At 38.1% G+C, this 20,601-nt stretch overlaps 2 protein-coding genes and 2 long non-coding RNA genes across 17 annotated transcripts in view; 2 read left to right on the top strand and 2 right to left on the bottom strand.

The window, feature by feature from the left end:
* Positions 1–11,591, top strand: part of LOC136282923 (uncharacterized) — a 33,292-nt gene extending 21,701 nt beyond the window's left edge. For 3 of the 4 annotated variants that reach the window (XR_010718510.1, XR_010718511.1, XR_010718508.1), the window contains 2 exons: positions 4,337–4,418; positions 10,114–11,591. This is a non-coding gene — a long non-coding RNA (uncharacterized lncRNA). The remainder of the gene's footprint in view (positions 1–4,336; positions 4,419–10,113) is intronic. The other variant, XR_010718509.1, reaches the window with a different exon arrangement.
* Positions 1–20,601, bottom strand: part of LOC131778182 (uncharacterized) — a 43,979-nt gene that overhangs the window by 12,185 nt on the left and 11,193 nt on the right. For 4 of the 9 annotated variants that reach the window (XM_066171007.1, XM_066171005.1, XM_066171004.1 and 1 more), the window contains one exon: positions 11,744–14,973. The exons of 1 other annotated variant lie outside the window; for it this stretch is intronic. In XM_066171007.1, coding sequence (XP_066027104.1) covers positions 14,848–14,973 — 126 coding nt within the window. In that variant the 3' untranslated portion in view covers positions 11,744–14,847. Of the gene's footprint in view, positions 1–8,636; positions 9,308–9,709; positions 9,793–10,129; positions 10,233–10,661; positions 10,788–10,923; positions 11,060–11,635; positions 14,974–17,992; positions 20,283–20,601 lie in introns of those variants that run through there. 4 more of the 9 variants (XR_010718506.1, XR_010718505.1, XR_010718504.1 and 1 more) reach the window with 4 other exon arrangements.
* LOC131778174 (uncharacterized) lies at positions 422–5,611 on the bottom strand. Of its 3 annotated transcripts, none has more exons than XM_066171001.1 (9): positions 5,219–5,611; positions 4,762–4,794; positions 3,811–3,848; positions 2,830–2,896; positions 2,455–2,504; positions 2,159–2,192; positions 1,639–1,664; positions 1,276–1,336; positions 422–676 (listed from the first exon to the last, which is right to left on the bottom strand). In XM_066171001.1, the coding sequence occupies exons 1-9, from the start codon at positions 5,294–5,296 to the stop codon at positions 668–670; spliced, it is 396 nt and encodes a 131-aa protein (XP_066027098.1). In that variant the 5' UTR covers positions 5,297–5,611; the 3' UTR covers positions 422–667. The 3 variants fall into 3 exon arrangements, with proteins under 3 accessions (XP_066027098.1, XP_066027100.1, XP_066027099.1); XM_066171003.1 differs by having other exon boundaries at positions 5,341–5,611; XM_066171002.1 differs by lacking the exon at positions 4,762–4,794.
* Positions 16,885–20,601, top strand: part of LOC136282922 (uncharacterized) — a 36,698-nt gene continuing 32,981 nt past the window's right edge. The window contains exon 1 of the long non-coding RNA XR_010718507.1: positions 16,885–16,989. This is a non-coding gene — a long non-coding RNA (uncharacterized lncRNA). The remainder of the gene's footprint in view (positions 16,990–20,601) is intronic.

The following is a 20,601-nucleotide window of genomic DNA, read 5'->3' as shown; positions in this document are numbered from 1 at the left end:
ACAGGTTTGTACACGTATAGCTCAGAAAACTAAGACAGGTTTCAAAAGTGCTCCTGTTCCTTATTTATTTTACTTTGAATTGGCAGAAACGAAAGCGGAAACTAAGCTTATGAAAATTAACGCGACTTTAATTAACGCAAAGTATGCAATGTCGTGTCAATTTCACATTGCGTAATTTGGTATAAGTTGCTAGATATATCGTGCAATTAGATGTATTCGGTATTATCCAGTTTCATTTCAACAGGTAAACTTTCTTAATCGCGTATCACCGTACAGTGTTAAGCACATTTAGTGTTTGATTAAATTTGGTGAAGTTATCTTAAATCAGCGAGGTCCTATTTTATGCTCTCAAAGAAACCTCGGTGAAAACATTATCAACCCTGTGGGTGACCTACGTAATGGGTGTGTCGTAGGTTATCGTGTTGGTTACCTCTTAGCCATGCTGAAACTAACAATACGATACCATTTCTCATAGAGCCCTGGAGCCCAGCTTGAGGAGAAACTAGATAAAATGAAATATGTATAAACTTGGAATACTGACGGTACAAAAAGCGAATTCAAGTGCATTTATTAAAACGATATATCACGTACAACAGATTGATTCAGTTTTTTAAAACAACAACAGATAGAATTCTTTCCAAGACGAGCCATCTGAAGGACTGTGAATCTACCGCATCTATCAAATGAGAAGACCAATATTAGCTTTGGAGACAGTCAAAAAAGATTCAGATTGTCCTAAAGAATCCTTAGTTGAATTTGAAGGATGTACTCTTCACATAGACATTGGGTGATTCAAGGCTCTTCTGTAACAGTCATGACATCCATGGCTACTAAAACTTATTAAATTTAGGATGCTTAGTTGCCATAGTGCATCTTTCTTAAACTTGCATAGTGAAATGTGAAATGGAAAATCTTATTTTTTGATTTTTCGAAAGTATTTTATGGAAATTAGCTGATACGTCTATTATTAGTCTGGGATAGAGGTTTCACCCTTCTCTACCCACCCACCCCCTCCCCCTTCCCCCACAAATATCCACACACGCACACGCACACGCACACGCACACGCACACGCACACGCACACGCACACGCACACGCACACGCACACGCATTCATACAAAGGGTTCTACTGCTAATTTCCATCGCTCTTGCCAGCCAGCTTAAGTCTAAGTTGAGTAACTTCTGTCAAAAGCGAAAGAGCTCTCTTTAAAAAGTTGCATAGTTCATGTCAGTATCAATTGTGTGCAGTAATTAATAACCATGCTCGTGGTCGTACCTGCTGGTGCTCTATATGAATCCTATTGGCTAAGTTCTCCAACCGCACTATATTGAGGATACTAAAAGATGGAGAAGTATACATTGTGTCATTCGAATATATTTCTTTGTTGTATTTTGGTAGGGCTGTGACAAACTGGAGAGGTACATTTGTGCTATTAATAAAATTACTCGATATCTAATGTTCCTTAGTGTCTTACTCGTCCCAAGTTGAACGGAGTGATAGGAAAAAAGTTGAGAGAGGATTCAACTTATTGACTCATTTGTTTTGGCCATGCAACCTTTTCAGCGTGGGCTCTTTTTTTTTTACTCTCTCTATTTGTGGCTCCTACCTGATAAATTTGTACACAGTTATGTAACTTACATTGAATCTTGAGGTGTTAACGCATTCTGTGTAGAAACGAAAGGTTACAGTTACAGGTTTCGTGAACCAAAGACTGGATATTAGTGATGCAGAAACATGCCTTAAAATGTATTTGATTGCATTTCCAAAAATGTCCTTTTTCAATTAACAAAACTTGAATGGAGGGGACTCTTAATAACGTTAAGTCAAAAACAGATTGCAGTGGTGTCACGTAACACACCATGATACTGCATCATCAGTGTCTTTAATTATAAAAGAGTATCACAAAAAGTAAGTTTGTGGCTGACAAATAATTGAGCCTAGGCTTGATTATGATTTAAACCATGTTGTGATGTTTAGCTACTACTTTGACTCAATGAGCGTTTTTTTTTTTTATTATTTTTTTTAAACCAGTGTTCAGGCATATCTCAGCTAAAAAAAAAGTGCACCAACTTTGTAGAATAGTATGACGTGCTGTGTAGTAAAGTAAGTAAAAATGCAAACTTAAAGTAAGGCTGACTGCTACTTAATGGTTACCCACCGGTGGGAAATTTCTTTCAGCAAGACACTGGCACCTGAAAGACAGCATACAAAACCATGTCAATTTTTCTTTGTCTTGGAAGACTCCAGGTCATGATTTTTTCATGGGTATTATTATTATTATTATTATTATTATTACTATTAGCAGTTGTAGTGGTGATAGTGGTAGTAGTAGTAGTACTTAAATAATCAATCTGCCCTTTGTTTCAAATAGATAGGGCAACAATCTTCTACCGATTTTCCAGATAAAAGCTACATTGTAGGCTTTACTTGTACGATTTTGGAAGAATCACCTACCTCAGGTGCAGTCTGCAAGCTCTCCTAGGGTTCTTCATAGGAACGTTCCCCTGTTGAGAAAATAATGCCCTGAATTTAAATAAAATTGTAATGGTCCTAGCAAAGCTCAGGTAACGAAGAGAGAATCGCCAGTATCAATCAAATTTCTCGTCCCTGCTTTGTTTGTCTTTTAGTAGGCTTTTTTTCCTTAAAGGAGAATAAACAATAGAAAATTTTTAATCGTTAATGTTAATATAAAATTTATTACTTACCAACTAAGAACACTAACATTACCACAACTGACACCATTTATGAACGAATTTAATTTAGATTTACGTTGTTTAAGAAATTGCTTTGTGATAGTGCAAACTTCACCTGGTGGAGTAATTGTCTTACCTGAACACTTTCAACTATAGGATAATCGCTACGGGCACGATCTAAGTCCGAAACTATTCCTTCGTCCCTATAAGTGAATGATTTTACATCAGAAAAATCGTTTTAGTCAGCCTAAACGTGTCTTAGACAAAGAACGTCTTATCTGATTCCTCTACCTCACATGTTCTTGGTATTTTAAACAATGAAGTAAATGAAGCAAAACAAACAAACAAAAATAGAATAAACCAGCCAACAAATGGTTTCCTAATCACTGATTTTTCCCCTTCCTATTGCAGTATGTACGGGAAAAATTAAATTGTAATTATTTGTGAACTGCAGTTGATAACCAAAAGCCATTGTAGGCTCAATCAATCAGAATTTTTAGAAAGTTTATGATCATGAACCTCCGAATGGCATGGTGATGGATCGATGCACAATCATTCAGTTTTAAAGGACGTAGAAGTATTAATGCTGTGGCCTGATGTAAATTTGCGATGGAACCACCTACCTCAATGATGGTCTCATTATTGACATAGTGTTGCTATGATATTTCGAAGCTAAACTAAACCCTATCTGTCAGGCGAAATTCTTTCTTCCTATTAATTTTCTAAACAATTTGGTGACATTGTAAGGAAATCATGTCTTATTGGTCACTCCTGGCATTGAAAGAGTTGATCTAAAATAATATTTTCCCTGCATCATTTCTTCTGGTAAGTTTAAATCCGTCGTAAAACATTGCTATAATTACTCTGATTAATACCAATTTTGAATTGGGTTGACAGAAGTAATACTGCCTCTTTATTTTAAGGGAATCGAATTAAGATGAAAGGAATTAAAGTAACACTTATACGACTCGTCAAATTTGTAGTCTCCTTTGTAGCAATGCTTAGGATGTCACGTGACTGCCCCACCCCAAGATATTTTTTTGTGAGGGAAGAATTACATAATATCCTTAAGAAACACTTGCAAATATTAGAAATGATGTTGTACTGTGGCACTCACCTTAAAATGACCATGTGGGCCAGATCTGTGTCGAAGACCTAAAATCCAAAACAAAATAATCATCAATGATCCTTGAATATTCTGGTGAACTGGAAAAGATCAAATTCAAACCATATTCCCTTCTTACCATCTTTGATGTCAAAAGCTAAACTAACCTAGAATTGTATCATTATTTAATACCTAAAAATAATATTTTCCTCGTGAGCTTATTCGTTTCCAGCTAGATTGCTCCAAATAAGACTAGAATTCTTCTCATAAGTTAGACCTATTTTTTAAGTGTCTTAAAAGTGAATGCAAAAAAACAGCAGGTGGGATAAAATTAGAATTTCACCTTGAAAGAATTCTCAATTTTCTTACCCACTTAAGGGTTAAGACAATTAAAGTTTTCTTGGTTATTTCTTGAAATGAAACTCGTGGGTACGGCTTTCTAATGTTTCTTAAATCTTTTTTTTATTTTTTCTGTCTTCTTTTGAACAGTTACATTGATGGGTGTATCTGATAGTTCTTTTCTTTGCATTCATTACAGCATCATCCATCATGCTGCGAACTGGCCACTGGCTTTAATGCCAGGCATAGAAATATATCCAGTGGCTGAGAAGAAGATTTATGTAAGTGAAAAATTATTAAGGATTTTTTTCAGTCTGTAATCTACACAAAGGGGAGGCTTATTTCATTGTTGAATAGGGATTGAGGGAAGGAAGGAGGGGTAGGGGAGGTCTTCAGCTCTTTGGTTACCCATGAAACCTGTAATTTCAAGTAGCTACTCCTGTTGTGTGTAGAAACCTTCAGAGTTGTGATATCTAAGTAACTCGGTCATGCAATTGTCACGGATGGGTCCTTCTTTGTCACAATGCTCTCTGCTCCAGATTGTTATGCTAATGAGTCAGAATAGAAGGAGTTAGTCGGTTAGTTAGTCTCTGCCAATTATTCCTGGAGAGCTCTCAAACTTACGATTCGTCCTATTCCTTGATCACCCATATCAGCCTGAAACACAGACAACAGGCTAGCTTTTAGGAAAAATTGCTATGTGCGAAAACAAGTTTACAAGAAACTTGTCTCTATTTAATCGATTTTTCCCCATTTTCAAAATGTTTCAAGCCCTGCATAGAGCATCGAAGATCAATGTTTTCTGAGCTTACTCAGCGCCCTTTTCTGGTTCTGTATATTATTTTACCGTAAAAAGATCGCTTTGAGCCACGACCAAAGCGACGATACCCACAAGCTGCTATCAAAAAGTATCTTCCCTCTTTCCCAGATTTGTAACATGCGAACTTCGATGGCCAGTCGAATACAATAAGTAGCGAAAATTATAGACGATGGCAGTGAAGTTGCTTCCTTACAAGCAAGGGATTCTTCTAAACCCTAGCCCTTTGATAACCGATGTGTGAACGTTATTTGTGGCGCCTACCTTGACCTTATAGTTAAAGAAATGCTGCTTTCCCCTGGTGGCCTGAACAGTTGAGACCGTCCAACTTTCCTTTCGCATGCTTTGCAACTACCATCACATGTTTTGAAAAACCGCGGACTCACCTGTCTGAGCCCGCGCTCCTCACCATGGTAACGCCAACCTTGCCGAGGGAACAAATTTGCCTTTGTCTGGAGTATTCTTTAGACGGCGTTTAACCTTCTGACAATTTCTGCTGTGGTTTATTTCCATTTCTAAGGTGATCGTGAGTCGTCTTTTCTGTCCTTTCCGTATTCGTGTGATTTGCTGAATCCCATTTAATAAGCGATCGACGAACAAACCTCCTAGTTAGTCTTGTAAATATATGAATCACACAATTTGAGTTAGTTAGACATATATAAGGAGGAAACGGTTATGAAAATATTTATAAACACTCTAATGTTTCTGTCGATCTGTTGTAACCCCGCACGTATTTCGGAGAGAAATATATGCTAGTACGACGAAGGAAATGAATAACCTGAAACATGATCACTTTCTCTATCGCTACAAGCCCTTATCTCGAATTATTTCCCGAAGCGTTTCGGTTAGTTACTGCGACATATTCCTCCCCTTGCTCTCAGCGGGATGCTTGGATAATTTTGGTGGCATTTCTGGATAAATACAGAACTAAATCGCCTCCGAAGCTCAAAACAGACCCATTTAGATCAAATACGATTTAACGATAAGGTTGCCATGGTAGTTTGGCTCGCTTCATTGGACATGTGTATTTTTAGCTCTGAGATATTTGTTTCATAGGCTGACCATTATGTAAAATATAACTATTGACATTAAACAGATTGTATGTCTTAATCCTAATTTTCGTTTTAAAAGACCAAGGGCGTTTCGAAATAATTTGGTGGTGACTAAAAGATCGTCTTGAAGACAATTTTTCTGGCTTCTTTAACTGCAATTTTCTTTAATTGTGGCTTCTATGTTATCCGCAGGTCAAATTACGATTTGTTTCTTTTAATTGAGCTCAGTTGCATTAACAGGAACAGAACCCACGAAAAAATATGCCGCAATCCAGCGTGTGGCTTCTTAGCACAGTTAGTGGTAGAGCCCTTTTTCTATAATTTTCATTTGACTGATCATTTTGTACAAATAATAGTATTCTACTTTCCACCAGCCGTATCAAATAAAGGTTAGAGATATCTTAGGGCACTTAGCAACCTGCCACTGGGAAGAAAAGAGCATAAGGATTTGCGCGGAAATGAATTATTTATTTATCCCATAATTTAATTATTTAAGTTTTTTCTTTTCTTGTGTGGCTGTTGCTGTATCTTTAATTTTTTTGTCGTGTACCTTTTCGTAATGTCTAGCCACGCATCAACTATCAGAATTTCAATAATATGGAAATTGAGAAAAATCACTTTTTACTCTTCTCATCAATTGGTCAATCAGTTTCGTTTATTTCTTACCTCAATAGCGTTTTTAAATCTGATCAGTTTGTCATTTTCAAGTTATTAACGAAACATGTAGTCCATATCTTCTCTTATGTACCAATAGCCCTAAGGAATTTTAATGATCAAACTAAGCTTGTCTTGAGCGACCAAGAATGTAATTTTTTTTTGTGACTTGTAATGGAGGTTATCAAGCTAGATTATCCTCCATTGTCCATCGAAGCGAGAAATATTTTTTAAACTATTTCAATTGTTTTGATAAATTTGATCAAGAATTTCTACTTTACGGAAGGTAAGGCTAGATCTGTAAGCAAGCCAGAAACCCCTAAAGCTACAAAAATCAACTTTCTCCCAGACTTCTTACATTGATCTTTGTCAAATGAAATGCAAATGATATCACTGCATTGTATTTTTACCAATGGTAGTACTTTTGTGGCCACCAGACCAATAAAATGGGAAAAATAACTTGATCTAGGAGACATTAATCGGAAATCAAAATTCACTGTAATTACCAAAACAGGGTTTGAAAATTGATTTTGAGAATCTGACTTCAGGCTAGCTAGAAAGAACTATCCACTTATGGCCTAAGCGATGAAAAAAAGTGTTTATATTGCAGAGTTAGACTCTAATCTCCACACCCACCTTAAATGTCACTACACTCAATAATTTTACACGAATGTTGCTGATCGGTTTAATTAAAAATTTACATACGTTTTCTCTCCATTGCATTACGAAAAATAGCTCCAAAATGCGTACAAGTGTGGCTTACAAAACTGAGCTGCTTTTTAGTGTCTGGTGTAACGTAAGTAACGTCCTACCTCACTTTACCAGTAAATTGTCCTCAAGGAAAGTGAAGTGCGGGAAAGTAATGTGTACTTCAAGTAGGCGTTAATGAAGCATCCCTGTTCCCAGACCTCTCGCCGATTGGAAGAGCTTGTGTTGGTTTGAAATAAGGGAAGGGAATATTTTTAAAGCGAAATCGATTTATTACTTCAGGATAACCAGAGAAAGCTTTAACGTCACTATGCCCACATTATGAAGTGTAAGGTAATCCTGGTAATCTCATTTTTTTTTTTTAATCGCGCTCAACTTTGTGATATTGAAAACGTGGTTCATTACAGGCGTTCCTCCTTTTGACTATAAACGTGAATTTCATTTTTTGTAAAGGAGAACCTGGGTGCATCAAATGTTAGATTTGTTTTCATTTGTGTGCAGTCAGTCATTTAGCGTCAATCAATCCCACGATGCATGAAATCAAATCAATCGTCGCCTTTCAGTAGTCTGATGCGCATTGATCTGGTTAACACCTCCTCTGATTGGTCACTTGAAAATTTATGCGGCCCAACGAAGTATTTATCTGGATGACCTTGGGTTAGAATTTCCTTTGTACACTCTTGTCTGTCTATTTTTATCCCTCTCGAACTAAATCGGTAAGAGAACTCTGTGCGATGTGTACGAGCTTTTGACCGAGTTGAGTGCTAGTGCTCGTCTTAACTTTTATCATGACGTGCCCATTTAAAACTTGCTAACCCACTGAAAATTTACATTCGGCTTATAAAATTGGCTTTTGTTTACTCTTCCGGTAAATAATTCCATTCTCTTGAGTGTACGAAAGACAGCATTTTCAACGCTCTGTCTTTTTAAAATCACTGAGTGTGTGTCTAAAACGTGTTGTAAACATAGAATATGATTCATAATTAACGAAACAATTATGGTTAATTATTGTTGACATGAGACGTACAAAATCTAGGAAGGCTGTAAATAAAGCTCTAATAATTGGATATGTAAATCACTTCTCGGTTTCTGAGCGACGGCGTGACCTAGAAATATTGATGCGGGCCAACGCGTTCAAATGCTAATATGATACCGTTTATTTCACTTTAGGGCTGACTACCTTAATTACTGGGTGAAAGAAGCACTTCGATCGAGAGAAACCCGTATTGTGACGAAACCACTTGGCGCTGAAACAATGCAATTGAACTATTAAATGTCACTATCTATTACTCACTACATAAGTTAATGGGCTGTCTTTGAAAAAATTTCATTTGCTCAGTCATTCTACCACAAATAGTGGACGCGCTTTGTTGTTGTTCAACTATAACTTGAGGCATTTTATACAAGGTTTCTATCGGTTTTATTGAGTGAAATGATATATACAATAGACAAGCTTAAGAAAAATAATCACTTATTAAATAAAAAGTGTCATGAGTTAGTGAGCCAGAGCCATGTAAACAACCTGTGGCCGTAGAAAATGCTGCGTCAGGATTGGCTTGAGTTGCCAAACTTGAGCCAATCCTGACGCAGCATTCTGACGGTTAAGAGATAATGGCGTGAGTTTGTATAGAACCAGTCTTGAAATTTATTGAAGCAAATCCGGATTACTTCAAACACTCAGTTGAAAAGCGCTTAAATAACGTTATTAGGTCCTCTGGTTCTTTGCTATTTACATGTTACTAATGAGCAAGTATCGAAGGTCACTCGTTTAATCTTTCTGATTGTTTATGCCTGAAAAATTCACGATACGACGGATCTACAGACTTTCTTGAACTGGAAGTAAATATGTCGGGAACAATTAGCACTCTGGGTGATTATCATTTCCTTACGTAGGGGTGTTCCTTGATGTTTGCACACCAATGTTTACTTTTTCAATTTCCTGTAGAGAAGAAAACGTGAAAAGTTACTTGAGTAGATTGATAAATAACCCTCACTAAAGAGAGCTGAAAGTTTTGCTTAATGTTTGTTGGTTCTTTGATATAACCTTTTCACGTGTGTACACGAAAAGGTAAGAAGAGAAACAAGAAACAAACATGGAGACAAACTATCCTGATATCCTGCTGCGTTATAAGATTTTCTTCCAGCCAACGCCTACCTGATCTGCCCCTAATATTCGATACACACGTGGTCGCACTGTAAACCCGTTTTGATTTCAGTGATAACTGAGAGCTACATACTCAAAAAACATCGGGAACAGTGCAGGTTACCTCGTGTTGCCCTCTGTCTTTGATCATGATGGGTTATATGGTTCAAGGAAAAATCACTTTCGATTGTTACTTACGTGATAGGGATTTGTAAGTCGTTTTGCTGTGAACATTGGGTCACTATTTTTCCTCGCTCGGTCAACGACATTTCATGAAAGTCCTAATGAAGAAAAAGAAAAAACGATGAAAGTTTTTGGAGGAAAGTGCGCATGGGATTAAAGGAAGATAGTGGCGCCCATGGTATTTTCGCCAAGAGGTAGCAAGCTTCTAATTCACCTGCTGCTTACTAGTTTGCCATATTTTTAAAACCAACTTGAAGATGAAACCCTCATATCCCACTTTAGTCAACCACAATGCGATTATATTTAAACTGTGACCTGACAAAATCTAAACATAGCAGGTTTATGACCGTAAATATACCTCTTCTTTTACATGATAAGAGAAAGTTAACACTTATTGTATTTTATTCTTTTTTTCCTAGGGAGACCAGAATTCACCTTTCTCTCAAAGTCTAATCCAGTTGTGATTCCACCCAGTGGAAAGAGGGATCTATAGACCATCTGCAATTGCGGGCTGCCATCTCTCTTGATCCTACATCGACTAAAAAACGGTGTGCTTAACAGTATTTTATCACTTTTTATTTTTTTTACAGTGTTTTCCCCTTTCTCATCTCATTGGGTCTTGATCATGTAACGAGATTAGACGAAGTGGACCTACACATGGTGCTCAGCATTTGCTTAAGGAATCGCTCTTCATTCATGCCTGCCAGACAATTTGAACTTCGTGGCTCGGTTGATCCATGATATTTTGAATTTTATTTGAGGCTAGTGTAGCTTATGTGTCCGATTTTTCTCCTTTTCTTTTGTTTTTGTATTTTTCGTTTTCTCTCAGTTTGACTGAGGCAAACTCGTAAAAGTGTGAGTATCGCGGTGGAGAACGGAAACCGCAAAAGGAAAAAGGGATCCTGAAATGTATTCAACACCTTCACTCAATTTTCTTCCTGTGTTATATGACACTGAATAGATTTACCTGATGTTGTTTTTCAGATATTTGTTTGTTGTAGCAGTCAACAACTTTTTAGCTGTATTATGATACTTTGTTGAGCTGTTTTGGATGTAAAGCCAGAGCTTGGGGACATCAACAAATCCGTGAGCGCTGACGAGTTTAGATACGGACACATCAACGTAAAGATATGGGACACATCCTCGTTTTATAATGGTTAAGAATTAAAAAATAAAATCACAAATTAAGACATGAAAGGCAACAGAAGCACTTGCCTGACCTTAAGAGTCAAAAATCGGAAATAACCAGGGAAAAAAAAAGCTAGAAAACCCTTATTAGTATTTTGATGTAAAAGCTTTATACTTACGCGGTTATTTCCTAAATTTTCGGTACGGTTTGAGTCTTTATTTTTCTAACAGAAAGGCCTAAAAGATAAAAGAACACTCATGAGGTGGTGGTGAGAAACGGAGTATTTTACCAATAATTTTACTTGCAGTAGTATAACCATGTAAATGCTGATTCTGTTGTTAACTCGGTGCCTTTTTACATTTTCCGTTGCAGGGTAAATTGATAATTTTAATAAATTAACTTTCCTAATCGAAACGACAAGTTCAAAAAACAACAACATTTCCTCTCAGAAGGGAGACCGGAAAGATTCATTAACACAAAAAGATAATAAAGCATACCTTGACCCGTCTTTATTAAGGTGTATACAGTTTCGTTTTCCTGGGAAAAATTCTTGGATTAACTATAAATCTTTCTTACAGTTTTGGAGTGTTTACAATCGTCAAATATTCCGAGAATTTGTCGATTGTCTCTTGTTATTTAAGGAACATAATCTCGAGTTCTTCTGTTTTCTTTTATAGCTTGCAACCCAATGTTTGTGTCTTTGGAATGATAAAGATAAAAGGGGATAATTAAAAGTAATTCTCATAGTAATAAATATTACTACCATTAGCATAGGCGTATTGATTTGATGTAGGAATGTGAAATGAAAATACCAAGATCTCCGACTCACAGCTCCTGCGTTGGAGACCAGCATCTCTACTTCAGAATCCTGCCAATCCTACTTTTATGTATGAAAACATACTATTTCTATTAGTACGCGAAATTTTATCGTTATAAAATACATATTAACTTTGAAATGCGTCATTTCGTAATCGAATTTCTTGAATTTATTATTTGTAAGATTTATGGAGTGCGGTTTTAAACATCTAGTTCACCGGGTTTTCATCATAGTCACTTACCGCTATCTTTAACCTCACCCGATGATCTAAAAACCCAGAATGCAATGCTGTTCTTGTTTAAGTTTGATTCTCTTCCCTTCCGGATCGCAACATGCATATTCCAGAGATTTCACTATACTTCTGGAAAGTATTCGAGCAAACCCGTAGGCACAGCTGAAATAGTATGGCACTTGTTAAGTGCTCCCCAGACTTTCACCTTTAGACACGTGCGATATTCTTTGTAACATAGAAACCAATTCCTATTCTCGAAAACAGAGCCTTTGCAAACGACAGATGAACGCTATAAGAAAAGTAAAGAAAGAGGAATACTGTCAGTAAAACAACTGATCAAGTCAGACACTTTTCAATACTTGCCTATCAGCCTCGCGGCGACGATCTTTTTCTCCAATAGCAACCTTAGGATAAGTGAGACAACCGTTTGATGCCTGTCTGTAAAATACTTGAATGCATTCATTTCAATCTCGGCGGCACAGAAACCTTGATACCTTTACTTAAACGAACCCATGGGGCTCATTGCCGCTCTGAACTTTCCAAAATCTGTCCAGCTGTTTTAGTATAACCTATTCGTGCCAAAATTCAGGATGCAAATTCAAAACGTTTTAACCATTTGCTCCAAATTAAGGCCCAAGAACTCGACCATCTTATCGGTCCTCAAATTACTAGCGAGTCGTCGCCTGAAAACCTCAAAACTGTAGTTACCATTCCAGAAAATTTACCACTTTCCGATTCAGAAAAACCAGTTCTTAGTAAGGGCTTAAATTTTGTTCCTATTTCCAAGAAAACCGACCAATTTTCAGTTAAGCGAGACGTTGAAAAATTCCTTCGCTGCGTTCAGTTGAAAGCCTTTTTTCACGACATAGAGGATGATTCTAACATCTCGAACAGAGATACTTTCGAAACAGTTCAGATTCGAAAGTCTAAATGGACACCCCTAGGGGACCAGTTCGCATCTTTAGATTTTTTCATCAAAAAATGTCACCATGATATCAACAAACTGAAATTCAATCGTAATACCAAATTTTCCAACCTTTCCTCGGAAGAGTGGTCGGCGCTGAAAAATTTAAAAAAAACGCAAATAAATAGTTACCAAAGCGCCAACAAAGGCGGCGCAGTTGTTTTTTGGCAGGACGACCTCTACCAAAGAGAAGCTTTGCGGCAACTCTTCGACACCTCCTTTTATGCAAAAGTTGACTAAGATCTCTTTTTCATCAACCAAGACATTGTCAAAACGATCTTAGAGCTAAACAAGAATTGCCAGCCACTGCAAAAAAATCGCACCATCACCACTCCTAGAACTTCGTGTATTCACTTTTAATCTAAAATCCGGAGATCTTACAACCCTGGTCGACCCATCGTTTCTGCCTGCAGTTGTCCCACCGAACTTATTTCCCGCTATTTAGACAAAATTATAGCGCCTGTCGTCCAAACTTCATCATCTTACAATAAGGAAATTTCCGACACTTCTTTGGCTTTTCTAGTCCGGGAAACAGTTTATGCAGTAGTGTTTACTTCAAGCCTATAGATTCACATAGTTACTTGTTATATTCATCTTCGCATCCATCACACGTCAAGAATTCCATACCTTTTTCACAGTTTCTCAGAATTCGTCCTCGATGTATTGATGACTCTGATTTTTCCGAAAAATCAGAGGCAATGTGCCAGTTTTTCGATAATCGTGGCTATCCTGCTTCTGTCGTTCAAGCGGGCCACCACCGTGCCCAACAAATTGATCGACAGTCAGCACTACAAACGACTAAGAAGGAAAACACTGACCGCATTCCATTCACTCTCACATTTCACCCTCACAACTACGCAGTTAAATGCATCATCCTTAAAAACTTGAAATCACTCCAAAACGATTCAGGGACTGGTACTATCTTTTCGCAACCCCCTCTAATTTCATTCATTACTTCCAAATTGGCACTCTTAGTTCCCTCGGTATCAACGAGCGCCTTTCATTCAACTAATTTATTTATGTTTTCTCGTCACCTTATTCCCACCACTAGTGTAGCTCCAATTTCTGCATGTAAACCTACATATAACCTACAGTTCCTCCTGACGAAGGGCTAACGCTTGAAACGCTTTACGGTGCCAATTTACGCTTTCAACTCGGTTATTAACACTAAATTACCTGCTGAACTCTCTCACCGACGCAGCACCACCGTTTCCTTAGAAACTTACCCCCTTTTATCATAGACATCAACATAACCAGGAGGACTATATATCTTACTAGTACATACCCAGCGACTGTTATTAATGTGGACTATTTGAATAAATGGTCTAGTCATAGTATAAAATTGCCGAACTGAGCCAAGAGTTGGCCTCTGAAATCCTTGTATGCCTTCACTGATTCTTCTCGGTATTATGTGGGCCTTTTGAATAATAACCCAGTCCAGCTATCCATTTGAGGAAGCAATTAGGCCATATTCATGACGTCCCACTTTTGTTCTTAATTAGTGACAGTTTTCAGAATTGAATGAGTGTTAGAACTCACTGGGGGTTTAGTGACTGTTTTGTTGGTGTTTCTTGTGATTATTTGGTTGTTTCTTGTTGTGACATGTGTGACTGTTGGACTGTTGGTTGAGACGTGTGGCTGTTTGCTCGGTGTGTGTTGTGACATGTGTGACTGTTTGGTTGGTGTTTGTTGTGACATGCGTGAGTTTTGGCCTGGTTTTTGTTAAGGTAAGTGTGTGTGTGTGTTTGCTTGGAGTGTGTTGTGACGTGTGAATTTTGGCTTGGTATTTGCTGAGTGTTGCTTAGAGCCTCTTTTCTTAAATTCTAGTAAAGCTCTGCATCTGGGGCAATACCAGGTCTTCGGAATAGTGTTGATATTTAAACAAAACAAATGGAATTCCTGAATAGCACAGCTCGGATTACAACACTTGACAGTATCCTCATCAGTTCCTGTATGCAGTGGCACGCTGCGTCAGCCAATGGAGCCCCATCCTTTGCTAGACTCTCTCTTCTCATGCACCATCGAGCAAGTACCTCAGGCAAAACACAAATTCTCCAAAATTTTTGCAATCTGGGTACAACTTTACTCTAGTGGTCTTTGTCTGGAAGAATTCTATGTGACAATAGCCTAAGTTCACCTGAAGAAACAGCACAAACAACAAAGTAACAGTACTTCAAATTAGTTGAAAATAGTTGTCGCTGAACCTGGTAATAATGTTCGTGTGTGTTAAGCAGTGTGAATTCCCCAGCACTGTTATTTTTTAGAAAAGAGGAGGGCTTTAAAACATAAGGATTAAAATCACTGTTCACTTAACAGACGGGACATTTAATCTCTCCACAACCTTCCCCATAGCAATTACATGAGCATACAAAATCTGGGGTAGCATGCAACCAAGGATGCTCTTGACTAACAAAGAGCACATTTGACCACTCTAAAGTTCCCATGAGTTTTCTTCAAAGATTCCTCAAAAGCACAGATCGCAGAGGCTTCATGCTGGCACCCATGACGCACAGCCTTTAGTATTTATTTTGTGCAGTTCAGGGTAAAAAATCCTTTGTATCAGTGACTGTGATGGCAATGCTTGGTCTGAGTGTGCTGCAGCTTTTTTTTCTGTGAGGCACCAATCCTGCCTGCCCTATGCTTAAAAACGTTTGTCCACTTGACTTTGCAATAGTGTCTTTTTGCTCGTGATAAATTTGTTGGTTGGTCATTTGAATGTTGGTACTTTGACAAATTTTTAGCAGCTCATTGTAGGGCATTTCTACGTCTTTCATTTTTTTCATTTCTTCTTGTCAAACAAATCCATTACAGTCGGGATCAACACGTACGGGGGCACCAAGCTCAGCAGTACAGGCTTTGTTTAGCATTTGCTGCCCTTGCGTCGGCGCTGGTACCTCCGCTCTCTGAACGAGCCTTTTTAGTGAAGACTTCCGAGTTCTCAGAAACCTGAAGTCCCTCACTGAGATTCTCTATCGTTTTATCAAGGTCGGCTGGGAGAGTATTCCACCTTGTTTGCGAAACTGGTAAGTATCCAAGGGCTCTTAATTTGCGTACAAGCCTTCTATCAAACACTTTATGTATGATCCCGAGGAAAACAGTTTTGTTTTCCATCGAGTCCTGATGTTTCCCGAGGCGAAGTCTCGGGAAACATCAGGAATCGAGGGAAACAAAACTAACTAGTTTTCCGAGGGACCATAAATTAAGTTCTTTGTTAAATATTTAGACTTTCTCTTAAACAATCATATGGCAAGAAACATTTTATTGTGTTCGATGCGCGGGCAACAACTACACAATTGTATCCCGGTCGGGATACATTTGATCAGGGGCCTATGACCAAGAATCAACCAATCACAGTGCTCGTTTTGTTGAGTGTCTAGGTATATAATGATGACCTTTGTCTAAGCCTCAAGGTAAAATAGCACACTAGCTATGTGCGACATGATTCGGCGAGGCCTGCCTTGCATCCCAAACAATGAGCGCGGTTTATCGTCCCATCCTTTGCAGTAATATTCTAGATTTGAATCAAGGCATCGTTTATCCGCTCCGAGTACCGCACTTTTTCCAACACCACCAACTTGTATGCGATGATGTGTTCTTGAACGTTGCAAACAAAGCCTGACACCATTTGATTGTAGGCCTCGAGACTGCGGAAGGCTTTAAGTTGTTTTTTGCGTGAAATAGTTAGTCTCGAGAACCAAATAGCAGAGCAAATCAGTCGATTCCACCGGCGGTAAGCAATCAGGCTCGAAGCGTTTCCCATCTATCAAAACAGGATCGATTCTGATAGTCGAGATCTTCTTCAGTTTACGCTCTCTGACTTCTAAATCCAGTTTTTATCGTAATCATATGGTGGAATTTGGACGACATGGTCTGCATCAGACAAAGGAATAGCAATTTTTTCGGTAGAAGCCCTACATTTAACTTTTTTCGATTGTAAACTGGAAGGAACTATAAATTTGGATCGTGTTTGCATATAATAACGACTGAAACACGTGACGTGCACCAACATGGCGCAAATTAATTCTGTGACGTCACGTGAAAACGATCGATAACTCAACGTGTACGAGTGTTTTGAGGAGAAAGTAAGTCAAACAAGGAATCTTGTAATACGGGCTACAGAAAGGTTTATTATCGTGTGTCTCTGCTATATGAGGTAAGAGCATTTTTGTCTTCTCACATACGTATTGAGTTGGTTAACAGCAGTAAAAAGCGAATTTACATCGTTAAGCGAACAAGATCCTGAAAATGATAAGACTAGCGGCTTCTTCATAGTTCCAGGATGAATTTATCGCTGACAAATCATATTTGCCAAGTTGCTTGTTTTCATATAGACCATGAAAATCCGGCGAGCGGAGGTAATGATTATATCGAGTGATGCAGATTTTTTGAGAGACAGTACGCTGAATATCGTTATAATACTACTGATGCGACTCAACTTTTGGTATTGGGACGAGTTAATGCATAACTGACTATCTCTAGCCATAATAGAGCTACTCGGCGCACATGTTTGCAACCAGAACGGGAATGTTACATATTAGTTCTTATAATCCTTGCATGAGAAACATTATTATCACTCAATCATACCACTCTACACATTGCTCGTTGCTCTCGTATACGGTGCTGGATATACATGTGTATGTCTAAGACTCTCCTTGTTTCATATTCGAATCTTAAACTTGGAAAATTTGACTTTGACTCGATTTCTGGCACATCTGGTATCAAACTGTGGGGTTTTCTTGTTGTACTTAAAACATGATTTTCTGAAAATCACTCAGAGATGGTAAGGGTGTCAGTCTCTTCTATGCTAACAACTGTGCATTTATGCTAATGCTTCGAAGATCATAACAAAAGCGGTATCAATTCTGATCTCTGAAGGCAGATTTCTGTCTGGATTGGGGTTTGCTGCCGCCTGACGGCTACTCATAAGCTTGATCGTTTCAAATGTATAACATTAGCGTTTCTTTCGTTTAGTCCTTTGATTATGCACCAGGATCTACACACACGGGGCTACTCTCTATTGAATGATGATTTTTACAATGAGATGCTGTATTCGCCTAAATGCACGTACGATTAAAAATGGCTCGTACGTAATTTCCTGTGGCGAGGCTATCTCTCACGTTGCTGACGTTGCGGTCAGAGGATTTCGGAAGGTAAACCCTCAGAACTATGCAGGACAAAGATCACTCGTATTGTTGAATTGTTTTTCGAGGCCACAGTAGGGCTAACGTCAGAAGACAGCCTGTATGCTTAATGAATTTCTTTCATTTTTGTCGTACAAATGTATAGTGTTTGATTGTTCAGTCTGTCACGCGATTAATGATTGGTTCTGGATTATGGACCTTTGGATTTGGGGATGGTTACAATGAACTACAGGTTCAAGTTATGAAGAAAAACACGAATCCTTGATTCTAAGCAAGCATCCACGTCGACGCAGTAATTGTCGTTATTAACTGTTGTTAAGCCCTACCTTGATTGCAAAATGATAAAAACTATCACTGAAGTTGTTATGATAACATGTTTGTGGAACAACGATTTATTTGCGAAAAAAAATCCCAGGGCGAAGTTTGCTATTGCTGCTTTACGCATGTTTGAATTACAGTGTGGAAATATTTTATTTTTCCTAGAAAATAAGGAAATCAAAATATCGCAAAAACCGTTCGGGCAAGTTTGACTGATGTACACAAGCTACTTTTCAGTTACATGATATCTTTAATTTGAAAGGGTCAGTGTATGTATTTGAAGGGATTCTCGATTACAAAAATTTTGAGAGACTATATTCTTTTAATGTGATTCCTTCGCACCCCCGGGAGTGATAAGGGATCACAGTAAAAGAATATGGAGAGTCTTCGAGAATATGCAGTGATGAAGTTGAGCACGCATATCTGAAGAATTAGCGAGGTTTCTCAAGTATGGAACTCTTGAGCAAACTTAGTCGCCTCGGTATTTGAACAATTATGATCTGTGTTTCAGATATGTAAATCATTCCACTCTCATGCCTGTTTTAATGCATTTTGTTTATTTCCATTTTTTCTGCTAGGTGTATATCAAAAGTTAGTGTATAAATTCATCTTTTTTGTCCGTATCTGCTACGATGGATGAATCGCCTATAGCACTTAGCCACCGCTGTTCGAAATTGGCGCTAGTGCAACATCTGACTCCCTATTCGCTTTTGGCGCAAAGCTCACGTCCCTATTCTTAGGTCGATTTTCGTCAATTCTATCCAATCAAATTACAGTGGGAAAGTCCCTTTCGTGGACATGCCCAGGCATGCCCCAAAATACGTAGGTATCGTGCCATGATATATATGGTCTAAATCTCTTCGAAATTCTCAGATTGTTTCCCACTATGTGTTAAAACCATTAAACACTAGACGTTTTTTAAATAGTTGGAATTGTTACTTTATCACTCGCGTTGTTCTCGACTAAAATTTGGCTCATTTTAAACGTGTTTCACTTAGCAGTAGACTTATCAGTGAGCCAGCTTTAAACTGAAGCCAGTGAACCGCAAAATGCAAGCTTTCAGCTCATAGACTGTTGGTATTTCGTTTGTACGCAGACCGTTATGCAATCGTCGAATTTAATTTTCAAGAGCCGATATGTTAAATTAACGAGACAGTGATGAAAGTGAATGGACGGTGAATCTAGAAGTCTTCCAGCTGGACAATTGTTGGCCGAGACGTTGTTCATAGAGACAATTCGTTGATAGAATAGAAACTCATTAACTCGTTGATAGAATAGAAACTCATTAACTCGTTGATAGAATAGAAACTCATTAACTCGTTGATAGAATAGAAACTCATTAACTCGTTGATAGAATAGATACTCATATCATTACCTCGTGCTAGGGCCTGTCACATAAATATACCGCTACTGTAGGATACCATGTTCAGTCTGATTTGGAGCCTCTGTCATTTTCATGATGCACGTGCCTTTCAGAACACAAGAAAGTCAACTCGAATTTGAGCCGCTCAAATTTTGCTTTGAGGTTCACGACATGATCCAAGTCGTTGAAAGAGCTGCAGTTAGAATTAAGGTGAAGTTTACGGAACGCCACCACTGCTTTTGAACTATTTTTGTTTTGTTTATGAAGACTGGCAGACCGTGAGATACTGCGGAGTAGTACGCTCGCCAATTTATTATAATTATCTTTGAAGTTGTTCGCAAGTGCTCATGGATACAGGTGCTTTTGTATTTTCTGTTTGAATGGGATGTTTCTAGAAAGTCCTTTTGAAGTGAGGCAAGACTCTCAACTAACATCTATCTTTTGTGGGATTATTTCCGTCAACGAATATATATATCTAAATTGTTAAACCTTGGCCTGATCGGGACAGTTCAAAAAGGGTTAAGAAATTGTATGATAGAATACAAGAACAAAATGCTGACATACCTAAGTTTCCTTTAAAAAACTTTAAAATCTTTCCTAAGCCGCCGCACTCAGATACATTTCCTGAAAGAAGCGACAACCGGAAATATTTCTGCGTAAGAAGGCTACATTCTCAAGAAATTCAATTCGATCCGTTGATCAATTTTTTCAGCGTAAATCTTCTACAGCAAAAAAGAGAAAAGTTTGCAGGCAGCCAGCCAACGTGGATGGCAAGATTACGTTGAAAAAGCAAAGCTTCTTTTCTCGCCTGCGTGCTTTTTGCTCTTGTGAGTACAACTTGCTTCCGAAATCTCGCATGCACCAACATTCTTACAAGCAAAAAAAATGACTCTAATGCACTCATTACACGCGCATGAATTGTTCTTTTTACTCAATCTCAATT

This window comes from Pocillopora verrucosa, chromosome 8 (genome assembly GCF_036669915.1).
Source record: "Pocillopora verrucosa isolate sample1 chromosome 8, ASM3666991v2, whole genome shotgun sequence".
Taxonomy (NCBI): Eukaryota; Metazoa; Cnidaria; class Anthozoa; order Scleractinia; family Pocilloporidae; genus Pocillopora; species Pocillopora verrucosa.
The sequence above is the reverse complement of the archived record's forward strand: the minus strand, read 5'-3'. Positions and strand labels throughout refer to the sequence as shown.

Bases quoted from the DNA above. Each gene is read 5' to 3' on its own strand.
- LOC131778174 (XM_066171001.1), bottom strand. From the start codon at position 5,296: ATGCGAAAGGAAAGTTGGACGGTCTCAACTGTTCAGGCCACCAGGGGA. The intron at 2,897-3,810 runs GTGAGTGCCACA...ATTCACTTATAG, and splicing joins GCCCACATGGTCATTTTAAG to GGACGAAGGAATAGTTTCGG. The intron at 2,193-2,454 runs GTAGGTGATTCT...GCTGTCTTTCAG, and splicing joins GCTTGCAGACTGCACCTGAG to GTGCCAGTGTCTTGCTGAAA.